General features: G+C 39.9%; 1 protein-coding gene across 2 annotated transcripts in view; it reads right to left on the bottom strand.

The window, feature by feature from the left end:
* The window catches only part of LOC116801460 (sarcoplasmic calcium-binding protein, alpha-B and -A chains), a 58,038-nt gene extending 55,072 nt beyond the window's left edge, over positions 1-2,966 (bottom strand). Inside the window, exons 1-3 of one of the 2 annotated variants that reach the window (XM_032721196.1) lie at positions 2,896-2,945; positions 2,828-2,839; positions 2,673-2,769 (exon numbers count right to left, since the gene is read on the bottom strand). In XM_032721196.1, coding sequence (XP_032577087.1) covers positions 2,673-2,724 — 52 coding nt within the window. In that variant the 5' untranslated portion in view covers positions 2,725-2,769; positions 2,828-2,839; positions 2,896-2,945. Of the gene's footprint in view, positions 1-2,672; positions 2,770-2,827; positions 2,840-2,895 lie in introns of both variants that reach the window. The other variant, XM_032721195.1, reaches the window with a different exon arrangement.
* Between the last annotated feature and the right edge of the window lie 15,997 nt (positions 2,967-18,963).

The following is an 18,963-nucleotide window of genomic DNA, read 5'->3' as shown; positions in this document are numbered from 1 at the left end:
AATATGAGCGCAAAGAAGAATTGGCGGAAGCTTCCGTTATATGGCTATGTACGCGCACGAATATAAATGTTAATTTACATATATGCAATCTTGCATAACCAACGGAGTTACTTTCAGCGTTTTCTGCCTTTAATTTGTCTGATTATTCAAGACCAAAATTGTTGTTCAACAACGCACTCAGCAACAATAGCGAATTAATTAAAGTTAATTAATGCTTTAATCAGCTGTGCAAGATTTGCATAATTTATTCTTTACGCACAAATCACATCGGGGTAAACAAATGTTTTTTTATTAGTGTTTTTAAGCAATAAAGACGTCTCTTTATTAGGTTTACTTAGAGATTTCAAACGATATGTTTATAATGGTTTTAGCGAACGAGATTTTGAATCAAGACAACGAAAGCGAATAATGAGCGACTTAAGTGCACAGCAAACGGCAGAACGCTAAACCAAAAGTGTATGTGCTACAATGCAAAAGAAAGAGCGAGAGAGGGAAGAGCTTAGATGCTCACGCAGCTGAACTGCATAGATAATGATAATATTGCTGCACAGATAAGGTGCAGTAAAGTTTGACGGTGTGTACAAAGTTAGCATATAAATAAAAAACAATATTAGGAATTGCAGGCGGCTGCCTGGCCCGATAGTCTACGTGTACATGTTTTTGATTACATATATTTTTTTTAGGGTTTCATGAATTCATAATTGGATCGATAAAGTTTATAATTTTTCTGGGATAGATATTGGCGAACAAAATTAATAAAAGCCAACATACCTGCGCTGCCTCCTTGTCTCTAGAATAGTTCCTGATATCTCGACGTTCATACGGACAGACGGATCGACTCGGCTTTTGATCATGATCAAGAATATAAATACTTTATATAGTCGGAAACACTACCTTCTGCCTGTTACATACTTCTCAACGAATTTAGTATACCCTTTTACCAAAGACATTACAATAACAAGATGCGTAACGGCCATACATTGGTTTTGCACTATGCAGCCACTTTTTTGGTGATGGCCAAAAAACGCTTACGCTGAGAGCGTAAGAAATCTAAAAATAGAATTTTCTTGCTTGTGTGGGTAAAACCAATAGACGAGAAGGTGTATATGTGTACGTACTTTTCCTAGAAGGTGATTCGTTTGGGTTTGGCAGTATGTTGAAATTAAATAATTATTAGAAATTCACGGCGTGAATATATTACCGTACTTTACTATTGCAACGAAACGATTTTAATTGAGTATAAACTCGGTTATATAGCGATACTTTAAAACAATTAAAAAGCTCTGCGTACTGACTAGCTTTACGCAAACGGATTAAGAGAAATTAAAGGGAAAACCAAAATGTTGGCACGCTTTTCTTCCCACCCAAAATTGCGCGCTTTTTAAAAATATTAAATTGGAATTTAACAACATAATTCAACTGAATCTTATTTGAATTTTAATTAATAAAAATGGGTCACATATGTACAGTATTATTAAGTCAAATGATTTAATAAATATACTTAATAATTAAAGCAAATCCAATAGAAATTATTATAGCTACTGTAAATAAATTTTCCCAAAAGCAGTCATTACACTGTGAACAAATTTTTCATAAAAATAATACGTAGTGAAAAATACAAAATTTATAAAATATATATAAAAAAATTAAAACGTTTGTTTGCAAAAGTCATATCTTGAGGCAGCAAGGTTATTTTTGAAGTTTATTTTGTGATTTTATGTACATCGTTTCGACTATTACTATTTCTAAGCTATATTTAAATAATAATATCGTTAAGGCAATGAAAGACAAAAAATTTGTACATAAAGATATTATAGATTTAAAGTCTAAGAACTAGTAAGGTGAAGGGCATATTTTGTCAAATTTACCAGGCATACCATTACCATAATACCCAAAAAAATTGAGTGCACAAAATTGAATGGCGTTACGTATCTTGTTATTCTAATGTCTTTGCCTTAACCTGACTTATATAAGTCTTGCATGCCGGCTGCATTGATTACTTCACACGAAATAATTTGAGAGTGGTCCGCTTGGCCTAACATGACAGTTATCCATGTGACCTCATAATAATAATAATCCTTAACGGATTATAAGAATACAAAAATATGGCACAACATTTAAGTTGCCAGATTTGCGATTGTTACATAAATTCGATCCGCAGCAATGGTAAATGTTATTTTTATTATATTTCGCAATTTGTGCGTTTGCAAACTGGAAAAATCCTTTCCGATTACCCTAATTATAAAAACATATGTATATCTAATCAGAACCCATCGTGTATTTTGGTTAATTAATTTTGAAGCAGTTCCTAATGAGCTATATGATATTCGTCCCACATTTGATAAAATTAAAATAAAATTTATATATTGTTAAGAGGCAGACTATAGCAAGATATTTAAATTTTTTCTATTTTTCCTATGTCCTTATTATAATATATTCATAGGATTTCGATAAGCAAAACTAAGATTTCAACATGTTAATTGAAATTGTATTATTTATCATATAGCCGCCACTGGATAGTTCCGAAGATATCTATAATAATGCGTGTAATTGCTTTATGTGTTCAATGCAGAGGACTATAAACTTAAATTTTTTGTATAAAACATACTTATGTTTTTAAGGAATTTTAGTTCACTAAGGGATGCGGTTATCCCAAGCCCTTTTCTACTCACCATACATATACCGAACGACAAAATCGACACGGTTATCCCAGGAATAAGCCATTATGACGGAATTTGTTTGGAGCTTATCCTCATAAAATTTATATGGCTAGAAATATATACATACCATTACTATCTGAACTAATAAATGTCTATAAATAAATTACATTTTTTGGTATCTATAAATAGTAATTTAATGTATAAAGTTCTTGAATAGTAAATATGAGCTCCTTACCTTCGGAATAGCTTACTTCAGACTAACTAAATTTGCTAAACCTTTTGCCAAAAGTCGTACACTTTGGCAACATTATGTATATGGTATGTATCTAAACATTATACAGACAAACGTGTATTGTATAGAAAGTGCATAAGTATATATTTGTTCCCTTTCAAAAGGTAGTTTATTTTTAATTAAGAGTTTTCATTGTACTAATGGTAATTATTATGTTAAGTAATCTACAATACTGTTTTTAAATCACAATCAATAACAATCCAGTTTTCTACTACCAAATATTTAGACTACCTGTTACGATGTTATTCATGAAAGTCCCCAGATAGATTAGGCTCTAATTAACTATTTTAAAAGGTAAAAAAATACTTATTAAATGAACAATTCACCTATATTTAATTTTGTATTTGAACACTAATAGTAAAATATATTTAAAATTATTTTATCATATAAAAGGAATGTTAATTAATTGACATGATTATTAATAGAAATATATTTACTATTTTCACTAGCTTACACACAGGTATATTCACAAGTATATATTTATAGTACATGCATAACCTATTATAAAGCACACATTTTATAAAACTCACAATTCTTATTTTCGGTTTTATTTACATATACATATACATACATAGATAGGAAATACAATATTCAACATTCAAATGTACAATTTTAAGGCGTAATGCCGTTGTGATCGGAGGTCTATAGTTGTCGATTGCTGTTAAGTAATAATATATATAATATATATAATATATATAATATATAAATATATATGTTTTCTATGCCCGATACACGTAGAGTAAAATAAGATTCGTTGATTCCACGAGAGAATGCTATAGTCGAGCTCCCCGATTATCAGATACCCGTAACTCAGCTAGTGTGAATGCGAACGCGAAATTGCAACATTTTGTGGGATATTGATTGATATTGGGGAGTCCAATGAGAAAATAATAACAAATTGTTCAAAAGTGTGGGCGGGACCGGTTCGGTGGCTTTAGGGAGTTAGAGTGGGCATGGCAAAATATTTTTTGGCAAAATAAATTTTGGCACGCTTAATTACATTATGAAAAATGGCCAAAAAATTTTTTAAAGGATGGGCGTGACCGGTTTGGCGGCTTTATGGCGTGGCAATCATTTTTTTGTCAAATAGATACAAATTAGTATTGTAACTAAAAAGAAAGTGAAAAAAAAATATTAACACATTTTTCTAAAGTGTGGGCGTGGCAGTTATGTGTGGTTTGTGGGCGTTAGAGTGGGCGTGGCATGGGTCAACAAACTTGCGCTGCGTCTTGTCTCTAGAATCTGTATTCTGAATCTCACCTTCTAGCCTTCTAGCTTTTATAGGTTCCGAGATCTCGACGTTCATACGGACAGACGGACATGGCTAGATCGACTCGGCTATTGATCATCATCAAGAATATATATACTTAAATTAGTCTGAAACGCTTCCTTCTGCCTGTAATACACTTTTCAACGAATCTAGTATACCCTTTTACTCTACGAGTAACGGGTGTAGAAAAAGTTAGATTTTAAATTGAAGTGAGAACAATGTCTTTATTTATGGAAATCCAATTAGCAACTGAACTACTTATGCTGCCCCTAATAAGCTGCGAGTCTTTAGCTGTCTTTATTGGCAGAGGATCGACGTCTGCTTCGTTGTTTCCAATAGGCAAAGATGAACTGCAATCTTGAATCACAAGCGCTGGTGGGAGCGGAAACAATTGCCAAACACATTCTGGGAACTCTGCTTGGTAGCTCGGCGTGTGCAGGAAATTACGCTGGCGCTGAGCTTGAATATTGGGTTTCGTTATTCTATTACATTCTGTTGTAGACCAATGTTGACATTATTGTTGTTAACTCTTCCCACTCTAATTTATGCTTGTCCAAGCTTTCTCTAGAAGTAACGAATGTTGTTGAACTGAGGTAGCTGATGTTAACTTTTGTTTTCATTCCCGGTATAGGTCCAAGCTGCAAGGTTATGCTTCTTTTCCTTTGACTATAGGTATGAAGGCCCAGGATGATAATCAGAGTAATACCGAAGAGCGTCAGCAGGGTTATTCTGTTGGCCATTAAATGGGTTTTTATGTGCCTTTTATGTATATGCAACGCTTCAAGAGATATAACCAAAGTCTTTCTTTTTCCTCAGCTGTAAAATGTACAAGAGGCGACCTAGGAGACAGGGCTGCCGGTTCCAAGTTGGTGAAACGTTGTTGTCGGTTATCATCGAGTCGTTTCATAGCTGAACAAGGTAAGTGAAGCTTCTATGTGAAGCTCTGTGAGGATCTAGGATATGATTCCATCGTAATCGGTTAATATGATGATTCCGTCGTCGACTTCTTCTATTCTGGATAAGTTGTCGCTTGTTGCTAAAACTACACAGATCTTTCTTTCCCAGAACTAACTTTGGAATGCAATTAAAATTTTGTATATTAAGAGTTGTTTTCTTTGGGGAATACTATAGGTAAGATTTTCGAAAACAAATATTTGATAAAAGTCTAAGTGTATAGTTGTGTTGTTTTTAACTATTGGTTTTACAATTATATCATGGTATTGTGTTTCTTCTAAGCTTGGGACTTTTACGATGCACAAATGTGTTGTTTTATTATGTAGAATAGAGACTTCGGAAAACTCCATAGCTTCTTTCATCACTAGTAATGGCATGTTGGTTCTTTTAAATATTCTTTTAATTTCAATTAATTCATCTGAAAACGTTTAGTCGCGCCCACTGGATGGCATTACTAATGTGAGTAATTTCTTCTTTTAGGAGTCGTCTAATCTACGAGCAATTTCTAAACGAACGGAACTGGTCTTTTGTATAGAAATTGCTAGAGCATTAGATACTGTAGTAGATACTTCTGTCTTGTAATTGTTTGTTAACAAGGACTTGTTTGTTATTGTTGTCTATGAGCTCTGCTCTAGTTTTTAGAGTTTTGGGAAAGGCTATACAATTTTGGAAATGTGTGCATAGTTGTGATTATCTCACGGTAAAGGGTATCGTATAATGGACTACGTTTAAGACTATTTTCAGTGTGCTCATGTAAAATGTCTAGGGCAGTTCGGATTTGGTCGATGTCGATGAGGTGTACCGGCTAAGTCGTTGAAGTATGCAACTTCCCTATACCTCTGGGGATTATTAGTACCTGTGCGTTCGATTAGTTCGTTAAGTTCATCGTTCGCCCGGCGTCGTGTGTAGTCTATAGTAATATCCTGCAAAAAAATGTTATCTTTTGATATGGCACTCTGTGCCCCCTTTTTTGAGGCATCTCATTATTTCGGAAAGTGTCGAATAGAAGCGTTAACTGTTTTTTTGGTGGGGCAGTATGAACCACTATCTGTGACATCTCCAGCATGAACTTCATTTATTGGGAATTGAAAGCATTCTTGTTATCCATAATGATATATTTCGGGACTACGAGGAAAAAAAAAGGGGTTATGATATATTCGGTGAGTTTAGAATATATTATTCTCGTTTGCGATACTTTTGAAAATTTATCTATGGCTGTGAGGAATAAGTGTCTTTCACTTGACAATGTGCAATATGTGATCTGGGTAATCTAGAATAGGAGTTTCATTAAATTTCTGACTTTGGGTGGTGGGTGTCGTTAGATTGTCTGTATTTTTCCACAATATCTCATGTGGGTGCCGTTTATTACGGACGGGTTGAGATGTTTCTTTAGGTCTATTATATTGTCTGTAGTATATTCCGGACGGTAGATTTCATGATTATGGTTGGAAATGGAATAGTAAACCTGAAGTTTACCAATGCTCGTGGTCGTGTTTTTTTTGCTCCCCGGTTTTATTTTGTGTTTGTCAAACCAGCCGTGGTTTTAAAACAATTTTCTTTAATTATCATATATCTAAACATAATTATTAAAGATCCGTTCGCTTCGCGAGTTGATTCTTTTGTGATTTGTGCAGTAGTTTAAACAAATATACAAAGTAGTTTGCATTTTTCGTCTCTTTGTTTTGTTTACTCTCCCTTTTTTGTGCGTTGTTCGCAGTGGTGTTTGGTGTTGTTTTTTGCATGCACATAAACTGCACTTTTCGCTCTCACTCTCTCTCTTTCGCTCTCCCACACAAAATCTAAATTTCTCAGCGTGCAGACTGCTCTCGTGTGGTTCTTTTAACAGCTAGCTTGAAAGTTTTGGTCTTGTGTTTTCGTGCACGCACAGTGGTCTGATTTCAGTTAAACATGGAAACCGTAAATGTTGTCTGCTTTTATAAAAATTGTTGCCAGGTTATAAAACCTGAGCAGCCAAAAATGACTTGTTGGCTATGTGATAGAATGGTGCATACTAAGTGCGCTGGTTTGGTGGAAATCGTTTATGCGCCAAACTAAAGGTGGCTTGAAAGAACTGATCAACAGTTTTGGCTAGAGATAGTTTTCGTCGAGCAGATGATCTTCTTTCCGCGCTTAATTCAAAGTTTAATGGCTTCAAGCTATTAGATGAATCTACAAAGCGCAAAAAAGGCGCTGGTGGGGTAGGCTGCATAAGGCCCCGCAACCACGGGCAAATGATCAACAGGACTCCACAACTGATCAGCTGTCAATCGCAGCAAATCCACATATGCAGCTAAGATCGGCAGCTAAAAAAGATTCGGAGCAATCCGATCAATCAGCTGTGGATGGACCCCACCCTGTGATTTCTAAAAATTCTGAATTGTCTGCACTGGTTTCTCAACCAGTGATTCCACCTGTCTCGATTAGTTTACCACCACAAGGGAACAATGAGTCCGGACCACCGGCACAAGTTGGCGCTTCAGAAATACCATCTGCAGGGCCAAAACCCCTCGCGGTGGTTCCACTAAAGAAACAAATTTTTGTTTCTCTGCTTTCCCCTGATCAAACATCGTCGGATGTATTGTCTTATATACAAGACAAAACAAAAGCCGATAATATAAAAGTGGAAAAATGTAACTTCTCTTACGCTAGGGACATATCATCTTTCAAGATAACTGTCCCAAACGAGCTCTTTTCGACCATATGTTCGGGTGATTTTTGGCCGGATAGTATGGTGGTAAAAGAGTTTGAAGCTAAGATTAAAAATAAGAAAAAGGTGCCCGTGGGAACTAAACTTCCCTCACGTGGCCAGACCACTGCACCATCCGCCTCTTCATCTTCTTCCTCTTCAAAAAACTAACAACAAAACTTACTATCTCCTATCAAAATGTTAGAGGCTTGCGTAGCAAATTAATCAAATTGTATTGTGATAGTCTTTCATTTGCATCCCATATTATAGTGCTCACAGAGACTTGGTTAAAGCCGGAGATACGTAACTCCGAAGACTTCCCAGGTATGTACACTATATATAGGTTTGACCGTCCCTCCAGACGGGGAGGTGGAGTCTTAATTGCGCTTAGATCTACCCTCGCGTCGGAGGAGTTACTTTTGGACGATTCCCGTAACTCGGAATTCGTATGTGTAAAGCTGTCTTTTTCGGACTGATCAGTTTATATTACGTGCTCCTATATTCCGCCATCTTCTGAATTCCCAGAATATCAGAATCATCTGTCCGCTATCCAGTCCATCTTAAATAAACTTTCTGACAGGGACCAATTGGTAGTTCTAGGTGATTTTAATATACCTGGCACAATGTGGTCCCCAGAAAAACAATCGAATATCCTTCTCACTTTAGCACAACATGACTTTATTGACGGCTTGCTCGACTTATCGCTGTCGCAAGTTAATTATATTCCAAATTCCCTTGGTCGACTTTTGGATCTATGTTTTGTAACAAGTCCTGAAAGTGTGTTTCCGTCCAGGGTAGTACCTCTTACTCAACCTGAAGATCAATATCATCCTACTTTCGAGGTGGAAATCGACTTAGGTACGGTATTAAAAGTAAATTCAGAGAAGTCAACAAAACCAATTCCCTGTTTTCGCAAGGCAAATTTTTAGGAGGCTAAACAATTTTATAGCTGGCTTTAAATAGTCCGATCTTTACTACTGCAACATAATGGCGGATGCGATTAATATGTTTTATACCGCAATTAAATCATTTTTTGACTCTTGTGTTCCGATGTACTATCCGTCAATCTCTAAACCTCCTTGGTTTAATAAAGAGTTGACACACCTAAGAAATGTAAAGTCCAGACTCTATATGAAATTTAAAAATACCGGTTCACAGTCCATCCTTTGTAAATATTTAAGCGCTCGGTTAAACTTTACCGTGCTTAATGCTCAGTGCTACAAAAATTATTTAAACCGTTGTAAGTTCCAGTTTGCACAGGATCCGAAACAGTTTTATAATTTCGTTAGCACTAAGCGAAAAACAAGTTCTTACCCTTCCTCGCTATTTTTTGAAAACACTACGGTTACATCGGATCAGGCAATAGCCGATCTATTCGCCGAGTTTTTTCAAACAACATATTAAACTTTACCTCATTCCGAACAGCCATACTCTTATGCGGTATCTAAGTCGAATCTAATATTTTGCCCCACTATAAACGAAAGCTCACTGCTTAACGATCTTCAGCGTGTTAAACCGGTCTATTCGCCAGGTCCCGAAGGAATCCCAGGCTGTGTGCTCAGATTCTGTGCGGAAGCCTTGTGCAAGCCTCTACTGAAACTGTTTACCTTATCTTTGGAATCTTCACAATTCCCTCATATATGGAAGGAGTCCTTTGTGATTCCTCTTCACAAAAAATGTAGCAAACTGGATGCAAGCAATTACAGAAGAATCTCTAAATTGTCGGCTATCCCAAAACTTTTCGAAAATGTTATCACTCCTCATTTGCAGCACCTTTGTAGATCAATCATATCACCTCTTGGAGCTAACTTCTTTCGTAGTACAGGGTTTAAAAAATAATCTTCAAACAGATGTCATCTACACTGATTTTAGTAAAGCATTTGACTCTGTTAATCATTACCTTCTAGTAAAGAAACTTGATCTATTAGGTTTCCCTGTCGATCTTCTAAATTGGATTTCAAGCTATCTGAATGGCAGGACACAACAAGTCCTCTTTAAAAATTCGTTATCTTCTATTCTCCGAGTCACATCCGGTGTCCCACAAGGGAGCCATCTTGGTCCGCTTCTTTTTACCTTATTCATTAACGACCTCCCCTTAATAATAAAACATTCGCGTGTACTTACGTACGCAGACGATGTTAAATTATGCCTTCAGGACAAGGACGCCATTTGGACCTACAACCCGATCTAGACCGATTTCAAATATGGTGCCGTGATAACATATTAGACTTAAATGGCTCCAAGTGTAAAGTTATGACCTTTTGTCGTGCCAACCCAATACGCACGACTTACACTCTAAGTGGGTGCTCTCTGGACAGAATAACACGAGTTGATGATCTTGGTTTTCTTCTGGACCCAAAACTAAAATTTTCTGACCATATTTCGTCTATTGTCAATAAGGCCAGGGGTGTGCTTGGTTTTATAAAAAGGTGGTCTAAGGAATTTTATGACCCTTACTTGACTAAAACCTTATTTATTTCGTTAGTCCGTCCGATTCTCGAGTACGGATCACCTGTTTGGAGTCCACAATACGCAGTCCACTCGGACCGCATTGAATCGGTCCAAAAAAAGTTCTTACTTTTTGCCTTGCGGCGCCTAAATTGGGATGCAAACCATATATTACCTCCTTATTCCAGTAGACTACTTTTAATTAATTTACCATCCCTAGCTAACCGTAGAACTATGCTTGGAACAGTCTTTATTTGTAAGCTTATTCGTGGGGATGTTGAGAGTCCCGACTTGATTAGTCGGCTTAACTTCTCGGTTCCAAGTAGATTCACTAGAAACTATATACCTCTTATCTTAAATCATTGTATATCTAATTATGAGTTGCATGACCCTTACAGAGTTTTATGTTCTGACTATAATAGACTTTATCCTATTATCTGTAATCTTGACTCTCTGCCGCTATTAAAGCAATCGTTTTTTTCTTTTCTATTACATAATTAGATCCTACTAACACTAATATTTAACATAGTTATTCCACATTATATTCTATATATTCATTTCCTCGTTCCTATTCTATTTTTTATATCGCGTCTATATCTTCTCACGAATCGAGCCGTACGATACACGGCAGCGCCCCTCGGTCGGTTGGGCGGGAGGTTTGGCCGTGGGACCCGTGCGAAAAAAAAAAAAAAAAAAAAAGTCGGATCCGTCTGTTTCTAAAAGAATTTTTGATTTTAAAATGGTGTTTCAACATGAACATTAACAGATCATGGCTAGAACTTTCAGCGTTACGGTTCGTAGGAGAAACAGAGTTAATCTGGTGAAAATCTGGAAAAATAAATGATGTGGAGAAACACTCATGCTTCATACTTTTTAGATGAGTGCACAGTGTTTCAAAGCTTTTAATATTCGTGCAGTGCAGTTTTACTCCAATAGAAATTTTTCTGATGGAGTAATCTTGAGTGTTGAGTAGATTGCACATATCATCCACTTGATCCTTTGATGTTGTGAGCACCGTAATTGGCGGGACAAAAGTCTTTTTTTTTTGCAGAAATTTCTGCATTACTGCCTTCGGTTTCAGTAGTATCATCCAGTGCTTGTAACGGAGAGTAATAATTGTTGTGGCTCTGGCGCTGCACAGTGTCTATTTTCGTCACCTTTCTTATCAGTTTTGGCGACAAAGTGTCTCCTGCACTTTTTGGTTGTTCTTTTAATTTTTTTTTTTTTTTGTTCTGCTCTTTTTCATACATTTTTTCCAAAGCCGATTTGTTTAAAGATGAACACGCGACCTATGAAAAACACGTCCGCTAGCCAAGCCGTATCAAACCATTCGAAAATAAGAAGATATATCATTCAAGAAAGTGCCATTCTAATAAATGGAAATAATAATGTAACAGTTCTCATTTAGACTGATCATAGTTACTATCATTCAACGGCACACCTACAATAAATAATATTTCATACACCAATTTGGAAAACAAAATACTTGAGTAAATAACCACTAACCACTTTAAGAATCTGAAAATATCAGATTATATAAAATCCAACAATTCAGAACTTACTCTTGACAACAGTAATATTTTAAGCCCATTTATTGAAATTTACAATTGGAAAATATTAATTTAATTTATATAATTAATTTTAATGATTTTGTAATTGTTACTACATTAATAATAAAATTCAGATATAGGCTCCTACGGCAGATATAAGAATCATATTGTCATCTCGGTCCTACTTCTAAGCTGGCATTAAGCAATAAGAATCAGAAGCAATCACTCACACACGGAAAATAAGAAAATGAGAATGCGCTGGGCGCGGCATTCGGTGTCGATCATATCAACAGAAAGGTCGTAATAAAAGAAGTTTAATCAAAGCATCACGACTGTAGCACCGTTTACTCTTGTTTCTCGCAATGCTCTCACTATGCCATCTTCTTGTATTGCTCATAGCTTCTCGCTTCGTGCGCGCACTCTGCTTTCAGCCTTAATTTATGTCCAAATTATGACTAGCATCTCTTTCTGATCAGCCGCATAGCTCTCTTCGGCTTTATAAAGTGTTCTAGATAGAAATGCTATAGGAAATTTGAAGCATCTGTAGTTATGTGGAACTCCTTATTGAAATCTGGGTATCGAAGAATGTCATTTTATGCGCGTTGTGAGGAGTCTTAAAACTCCCTCAAATCTAGATGCAGGGGAGCGGCCTAGCAACAACAAAGTCGGCTGCGATGGAGGAAGACTCAAGGGCGGTAGTTAACTGTAGTTAATGGACCTTGGACCCCGGCAAAGCGCAGAAACCGTGAACTAACGGTACCGCGCTGGACCTTGGACTCGAGCCGGCCAAGGCACGGAGGTCGAACGGTAACGGTGCGGACTTTGGACATGCACAACGAGGACGCACTTTGGACCAAAAGGGGGGGCCCAAAAGGGGAAATAACGGGATCTCCGCGGCCTATAAGGGGACGGCGCAAGTGCAGCTTGAGGCAGTCAGTCACAAGAGCAAACTGTGGAAGTGTCGGGCAGCAAGAGGGCCGCGGGAAACGGAAGAACGAGCAGTGCAAGTGAAGAGCGATCTTTGGAGTGGAAGAGTGTTTGAAAGCGTCAGTGGTCGGCAAAGGTGGTCCCAGGCCGGTCGTTGCCTCAACCCGTGGACGATACACCCTGCCCCATAACATCCTAATCCCGTTCGGGCTGTCACGTCGTCCGTTGTCAAGGAAGCACAGGACAACGAAGACAAAAACGTTGCAGGAGAAACGCCGCAGGAGCAACGCGATCATCAGAGCAGTCAGTCGTAAAGAAATTTGATGAAATCACTAGTGTCGGACGAGGTTCGGATCGCTGCCTTAACATTCCTTGTGTGGGTCAGTTTTTGGCTTGGTTCTGCTAACAAATCTGGAAATGACTTGAGTAATTCTTTTAGCTTGGCTTTTTGCATATTGGACAAGTGGCTTCTTCTCAGAGTAATCGTATTGACTGCTTCGATTTTCTTTCTTTGGTGAGGATCAATAGACCGTTGTTTAGTGTCATAATATTTTTGCTGATTTCTATCTCTGCACCTAGTTTTTATACCACTTACTTGTGGAGTAAAGGGGTCTACTAGATTCGTTGAAAAGTATGTAACAGGCAGAAGGAAGCGTTTCGACTATATAAACTATATCTTGATCAGGATCAATAGCCGAATCGATCTAGCCATGTCTGTCCATCTGTCCGACTGTCCGTATGAACATCGAGATCTTAGATAAAAAAAGCTGGAAGGTTGAGATTCAGCATAAAGATTATAGAGACAAAGACGCAGACCAAGTTTTTTGACCCATGCTGCAATGCTCACTCTTACGGCCACAAGCTGCACAAAACTGCAAAGCCCACACTTTTGAACCATTTTTCGAAAGCTTTTCATAAGATTATTATTCTTGTACATTTTGATCGATTTATAAAAAAAAATATTTGCCACGCCCACTTTAACGCCTTAAAGGCGCCGAACCGGTCACGCCCACACTTTGAAACAATTTTTTTTAGCCCAACAATCTTTTTATAGCCCAGGAAAGTGATGAAATTTGGCCTTTGCATTTGCACTAGCTGAGTAACGGGTATCTGATAGTCGGGGAACTCGACTATAACATTCTCTGTTATTATTATTATTATATAAATATATTTTTATTTATATTATTATTATTATTATTATTATAATTAGTATTATTATTATTATTAGTATTATTATTATTATTATTATTATTATTATTATTATTATTATTATTATTATTATTATTATTATTATTATTATTATTATTATTATTATTATTATTATTATTATTATTATTATTATTATTATTATTATTATTATTTTTATTTTTATTATTAGTATTATTATTATTATTATTATTATTATTATTATTATTATTATTATTATTATTATTATTATTATTATTATTATTATTATTATTATTATTATTATTATTATTATTATTATTATTATTATTATTATAATTATTATTATTATTATTATTATTATTATTATTTTTGTATTATTATTATTATTATAATTATTATTATTAATATGATTATTATAATTATTATTATTAATATGATTATTATTATTATTATTATTATTGCCGCGGATCGAACGGTGTAATCGATAGGCGTAGTCAGTATTTCCTGATAGTGATAGGATATGGTGGATATGGTGGATATGGCCATCGCAAGGCGCGAAAAACTTAGCGTGCAAACGGGCAAACTGCAGTAAGATATGATTAAGTTAATTTGTACTGAATAATCTTAAAGAACGATCATAGAATAAAACGAGCGAGCTACTACTGCCGGAAAAGTCTTTCCTTTCTTCGGGATCCAATAGCCATTGAAGGCAACTCCACTCGAGCGACGACATCTTTTATTTGCAGTCCGAGGGAGACTGCAAGGGCAACTTGCGCTGGAATGACTGCTTAGCCGGCCAGTTACAGAGTTGCTAGGACCTGGGGTGACGGCTTAGACGGCCAGCGAGGAGAATTTGTGCAGCCAGCGGTCACGAGGCGCAAGGAGCGCCAAGCATAGACAGCCGCAGAGGCGCCATTTTGAAGCGCGCAAAGGCGCCATTTGGGAGCGCGAGTTACCATAACAGCGACAACCTTGTCTTCATCACGAGCTCATCTCTACTCTGTGCATATCAACGAACGGGATCATAAGCACCGAAGAATATCAATATCATTGTGAGTTGTACCATCTACTTGCATAAATAAATCATATATATAAAATAAAAATATAAGTACTGCCGTCATAGCTGCGAGCCCAGCGACCAGTGTGGGAACAGCATCGCCACTTGTTGGATCCTACGCCGCGATGACGCCGAATGGAACCCAGGGAGCATATGCGCCAAGGAAGCTTCCGGACTTGCCTGTATTTGGAGGGCACGCCGAGGAGTGGCCGATCTTCAGCTGTGCGGTCGTGGAGACGACCCAAGCGTACAATTGCACGGATCTGGAGAACGACCATAGACTACTGAAAGCGCTGAAGGATGAAGCCCGGAAGACAGTGAAGGCGCTACTAATTCATACAGGTAATGTCAGCGTCGTGATGGAGTAGCTGCGCTTTAGGTTCGGCCGTCCGGCAGCTTATACGCAGCCAGCTGATCAACGTGCGAGAGGTGCAGCCAATTTCGGAGCGCAACTTGTTAAAGATCATTCCTTTCGCTACCCGAGTGAGTAACCTCGCGGCCTTCTTGTACTCAGCGAAGGCGGAGCATCACCTGGAGAACCCAACCCTCATGGAGGAGCATGTGGCCAAGCTTCCTACGAGCAAGCGTGTGGACTGAGCCAGGCGTGCTGCAACGATTTTGCCCTTTCCCACTGTTGTCCACTTCAACGCGTGGCTACAGGAGTACGTTTGGACGTTAACGGAAAGGAGCCGAAGCGTCGAGTTCTGCATGCGAGCATCGACCATAACGAATGCGATCAACAGGATGATCGGCATGGAGGTTGTCCCATTTGTGGAGGACATCATGGAATCACGAGTTGCAGAGAATTCGTTCAAGCTTTGCCAACGGGAAGGTGAAGGATTGTGAAGAGCCACCGACTCTGCTTCACATGCCTACGAGGCGGGCACGTCGCTAGATCCTGCTATATGCAGGGTGAGTGCCAGATCAATGGATGCCGAAAGATGCATCACCGTCTGCTAAATGGCGCGGACGAGGACCGAAGGCCGCAGCAGCGAGGTGGTTTCAAACGCCACGGAGGGAACCAGCAACCAAGAGTTCCCAGACGCAGCCCGGCCAGGATGCTTACGCTACGAGATGGTCACAGGGACCAAGGAAGGAACCAGCAGCCAGCCGTTCCCAGAAACAGCCTGGAGAGAAGAGCTCCGCGTGAAGCGGGAGCGCCCATGCAGAGGAATTTGAGCTGTGTCGACACCGACGGAGGCCACCAGCTGTTCCGTATACTAGCAGTTACGCTGTACGGAGCTCGGCGGAAAGTGGATGCGTATGCGCTCTTAGATGAACGATCCTCCGTCACGATGATCGATGACGAGCTGCGAAGAGATCTTGGAGTGCGAGGAGTTTGGAGGTATGGAGGTAGAACAACCAGAGAGGTAGAACGTGGAGAGTTTAAAGATAAGCGGAGTTGGAAAGCTCACTCGTCACGTATTGAGAAACGTGTATGCCATATCGAGCCTGAGTGTGCCGATGCAGACATTAAGTCGACAGGATGTCCAAGGGATGAATAGGGAATAGGGTCACTAGAGAGTGACCGTACGCGTCCGCAACCGAGCTAGGCTGGGTTGTGTTTGGGCGTGTAAGTGGGCAATCGACTATGCCATCACCGAGGTGGTGCCTACTTGTCGTGTCAGTGGATGACGCGATGGAACAGTTGGTGGAGGACTACTCCGACATGGAGAACTTTGGAGTTAAGCCCGCGCTAAAGGTCGCAGCCAGCGGGCAAAAAGGATGCTTCAAGACACCATGGTGAGAGTGGGTCGTCGCTACCAGACGGGATTACTCTGGAAGGACGACCACGTTGTGCTGCCACAGAGCTACGAGATGGCGTACAAGATGCTGGTCAACAATGAGCCGTTGGCGCAGGAATATGATCGGATTATAAAGGATTACGTGTCTAAAGGATACGCAAGGAGGCTACAGCCGGATGAGGTCGCGGTGAGGAGCGACCGGTTATGGTATATGCCACATTTTGGTGTCGAATCTGGAGGAATCTCGCTAAACTCGGAGCTGGACAAAGGGCCTCAGCACTTTACGCCTTAGCCAGCCGTGCTCTTTCATTTCAGATAGGGAGCAGTCGGAGTCTGCGGTGACATCAAGAAGATGTTCCACCAAGTGCTGATCCGACCCGAGGACAGATGTTCCCAACGATTCCTTTAAAGAGATGGCGACGACGAGAGAGATCCGAATGTCTATGAGATGAGCGTAATGACGTTTGGAGCAGCATGCTCGCCGAGCACTGCACATTACGTGAAGACCGTGAATGCCCTTAAGTTTCGGGATTTGGATCCGAGAGCTGTCAAAGCTATCACCGACTACCACATATCGATGTGGACAGTTTCGCTACAGAGGACGCGGCTATCAGCGTATCTACCCGAGTGAAGGAGATACATGCGGAGGCTAGATTCGAGTTATGCCAGTTTCCATGCAGCCGTGGGGACGGCTTTAGGACCTGGACGCGTCAAGACCGTCGGATGGGGTGAGGCTGAGCAAAAGATCCGCGGAATGCGTTGGCAGGTAGCAACGGATGGCATCAGATTAGACGTGGATTATCATCGAGTGCCAAGCAGCCTTCTGAGTCGAGCCCATACGAAGAGGGAATATTTGCGCCTGGTGATGTCGACGTTTGACCCTCTGGGATTCCTGTGCTGCCTCATGATTACAGCGAGGCTGCTGCTGCGAGAGATGTTAGAGAAAGCAAATGCGACTTGGCGCAAAGAGATGGACGTCGTGGGACGGTTCCCATGTCCTCGCCATTTTTTTGGGCGTGGAGTAGTTCGGGCCATAGAATTGCATGCCGGTATAAGCAGTTTGTTGGCAACCGAGTGGCGGAGATTCTGGAGTCGTTAAAGGCTTCTCAATGGAGACTACGGACCTTGGCCAGGATTCAAGGTGGCTAAAAGGACCTGCATTTTTTAGGCAGCCAGCAGCCAGCTGGCCGGTGCCTGAAGAAAGAACTGAGCGTGTTTCAGATGCCCCTGATGAAGAAGAGATGCCAAGTGAGTTTGCATTAGTCGTGGCAAACGATTTTGTTAATCTAATGCAAACTCACTGGGCATCTCTTCTTCATCAGGGGCATATAAACAAATTCAGTTTCAGAGATCCTGGAGCTTCAATCGCCTGGTGAGGATCATGGCCTGGGTCCTACGGTTTGCGCGCGTATGCCGCTAACAGAGAAGCTATCTCGAGGAATATGGCTTTACTGCAGCAGAATGTAAGGACGCGGAGAACCTGTTGGTCAGGCACGCACAGTTGGAGTCGTTTCCCGTCGGTGGAAACTGGTCGGGACGTCGCTAGCTCGAGCGACATTGACAGAATTGATGACACACTGTGCATGCCGTACAGTGCGAGGAGACCCGTAATACTGTCACACAGGCACAGTCTGACAGAGCTGATTGTGCGAAATTTCCACGACAGGATAAAGCATCAAAATGTGGATGCTACGATGGCTGAGATCCGGATGAGATTCTGGGTCACGAAGATGAGGCGAGTGATGCGGAGAGTGATCTCATTGTGCGAGTGCAAGTTGCAGAGAGTGCGGCCTACGCCGCCTGTAATGGGACCCCATCCAGAGGACAGATTGGATGCGGGTGGATTGCCATTCAAGTACACTGGATTGGACTACTTTGGGCCACTGTTGCTGACTGTGTCCCGTCACAAGGAGAAGCGTTGGGTCGCCTTGTTCACGTTCTTGACGACAAGGGCGATTCATCTGGAACTGGCGCATGACCTGTCGACGGATTCCTGCATAATTGCGATCAGAAACTTCGTCTGCCGTAGACTGCGCATCGTCAACGGCAAGAACTTCGTGGGAGCTGACAGCGAAGCCAGACGCTTTGGTGACGTGTTTGAGATGGAGAAGATTCAGAGTAAGTTGTCAAGTAGAAGCATCGAATGGGTTTTCAATTTCCCAGTAAACCCGTCTGAGGGCGGAGTATGGGAGAGTTTGTTAAGAGAG

This window comes from Drosophila sechellia, chromosome 3R (genome assembly GCF_004382195.2).
Source record: "Drosophila sechellia strain sech25 chromosome 3R, ASM438219v1, whole genome shotgun sequence".
NCBI lineage: Eukaryota > Metazoa > Arthropoda > Insecta > Diptera > Drosophilidae > Drosophila > Drosophila sechellia.
The sequence above is the reverse complement of the archived record's forward strand: the minus strand, read 5'-3'. Positions and strand labels throughout refer to the sequence as shown.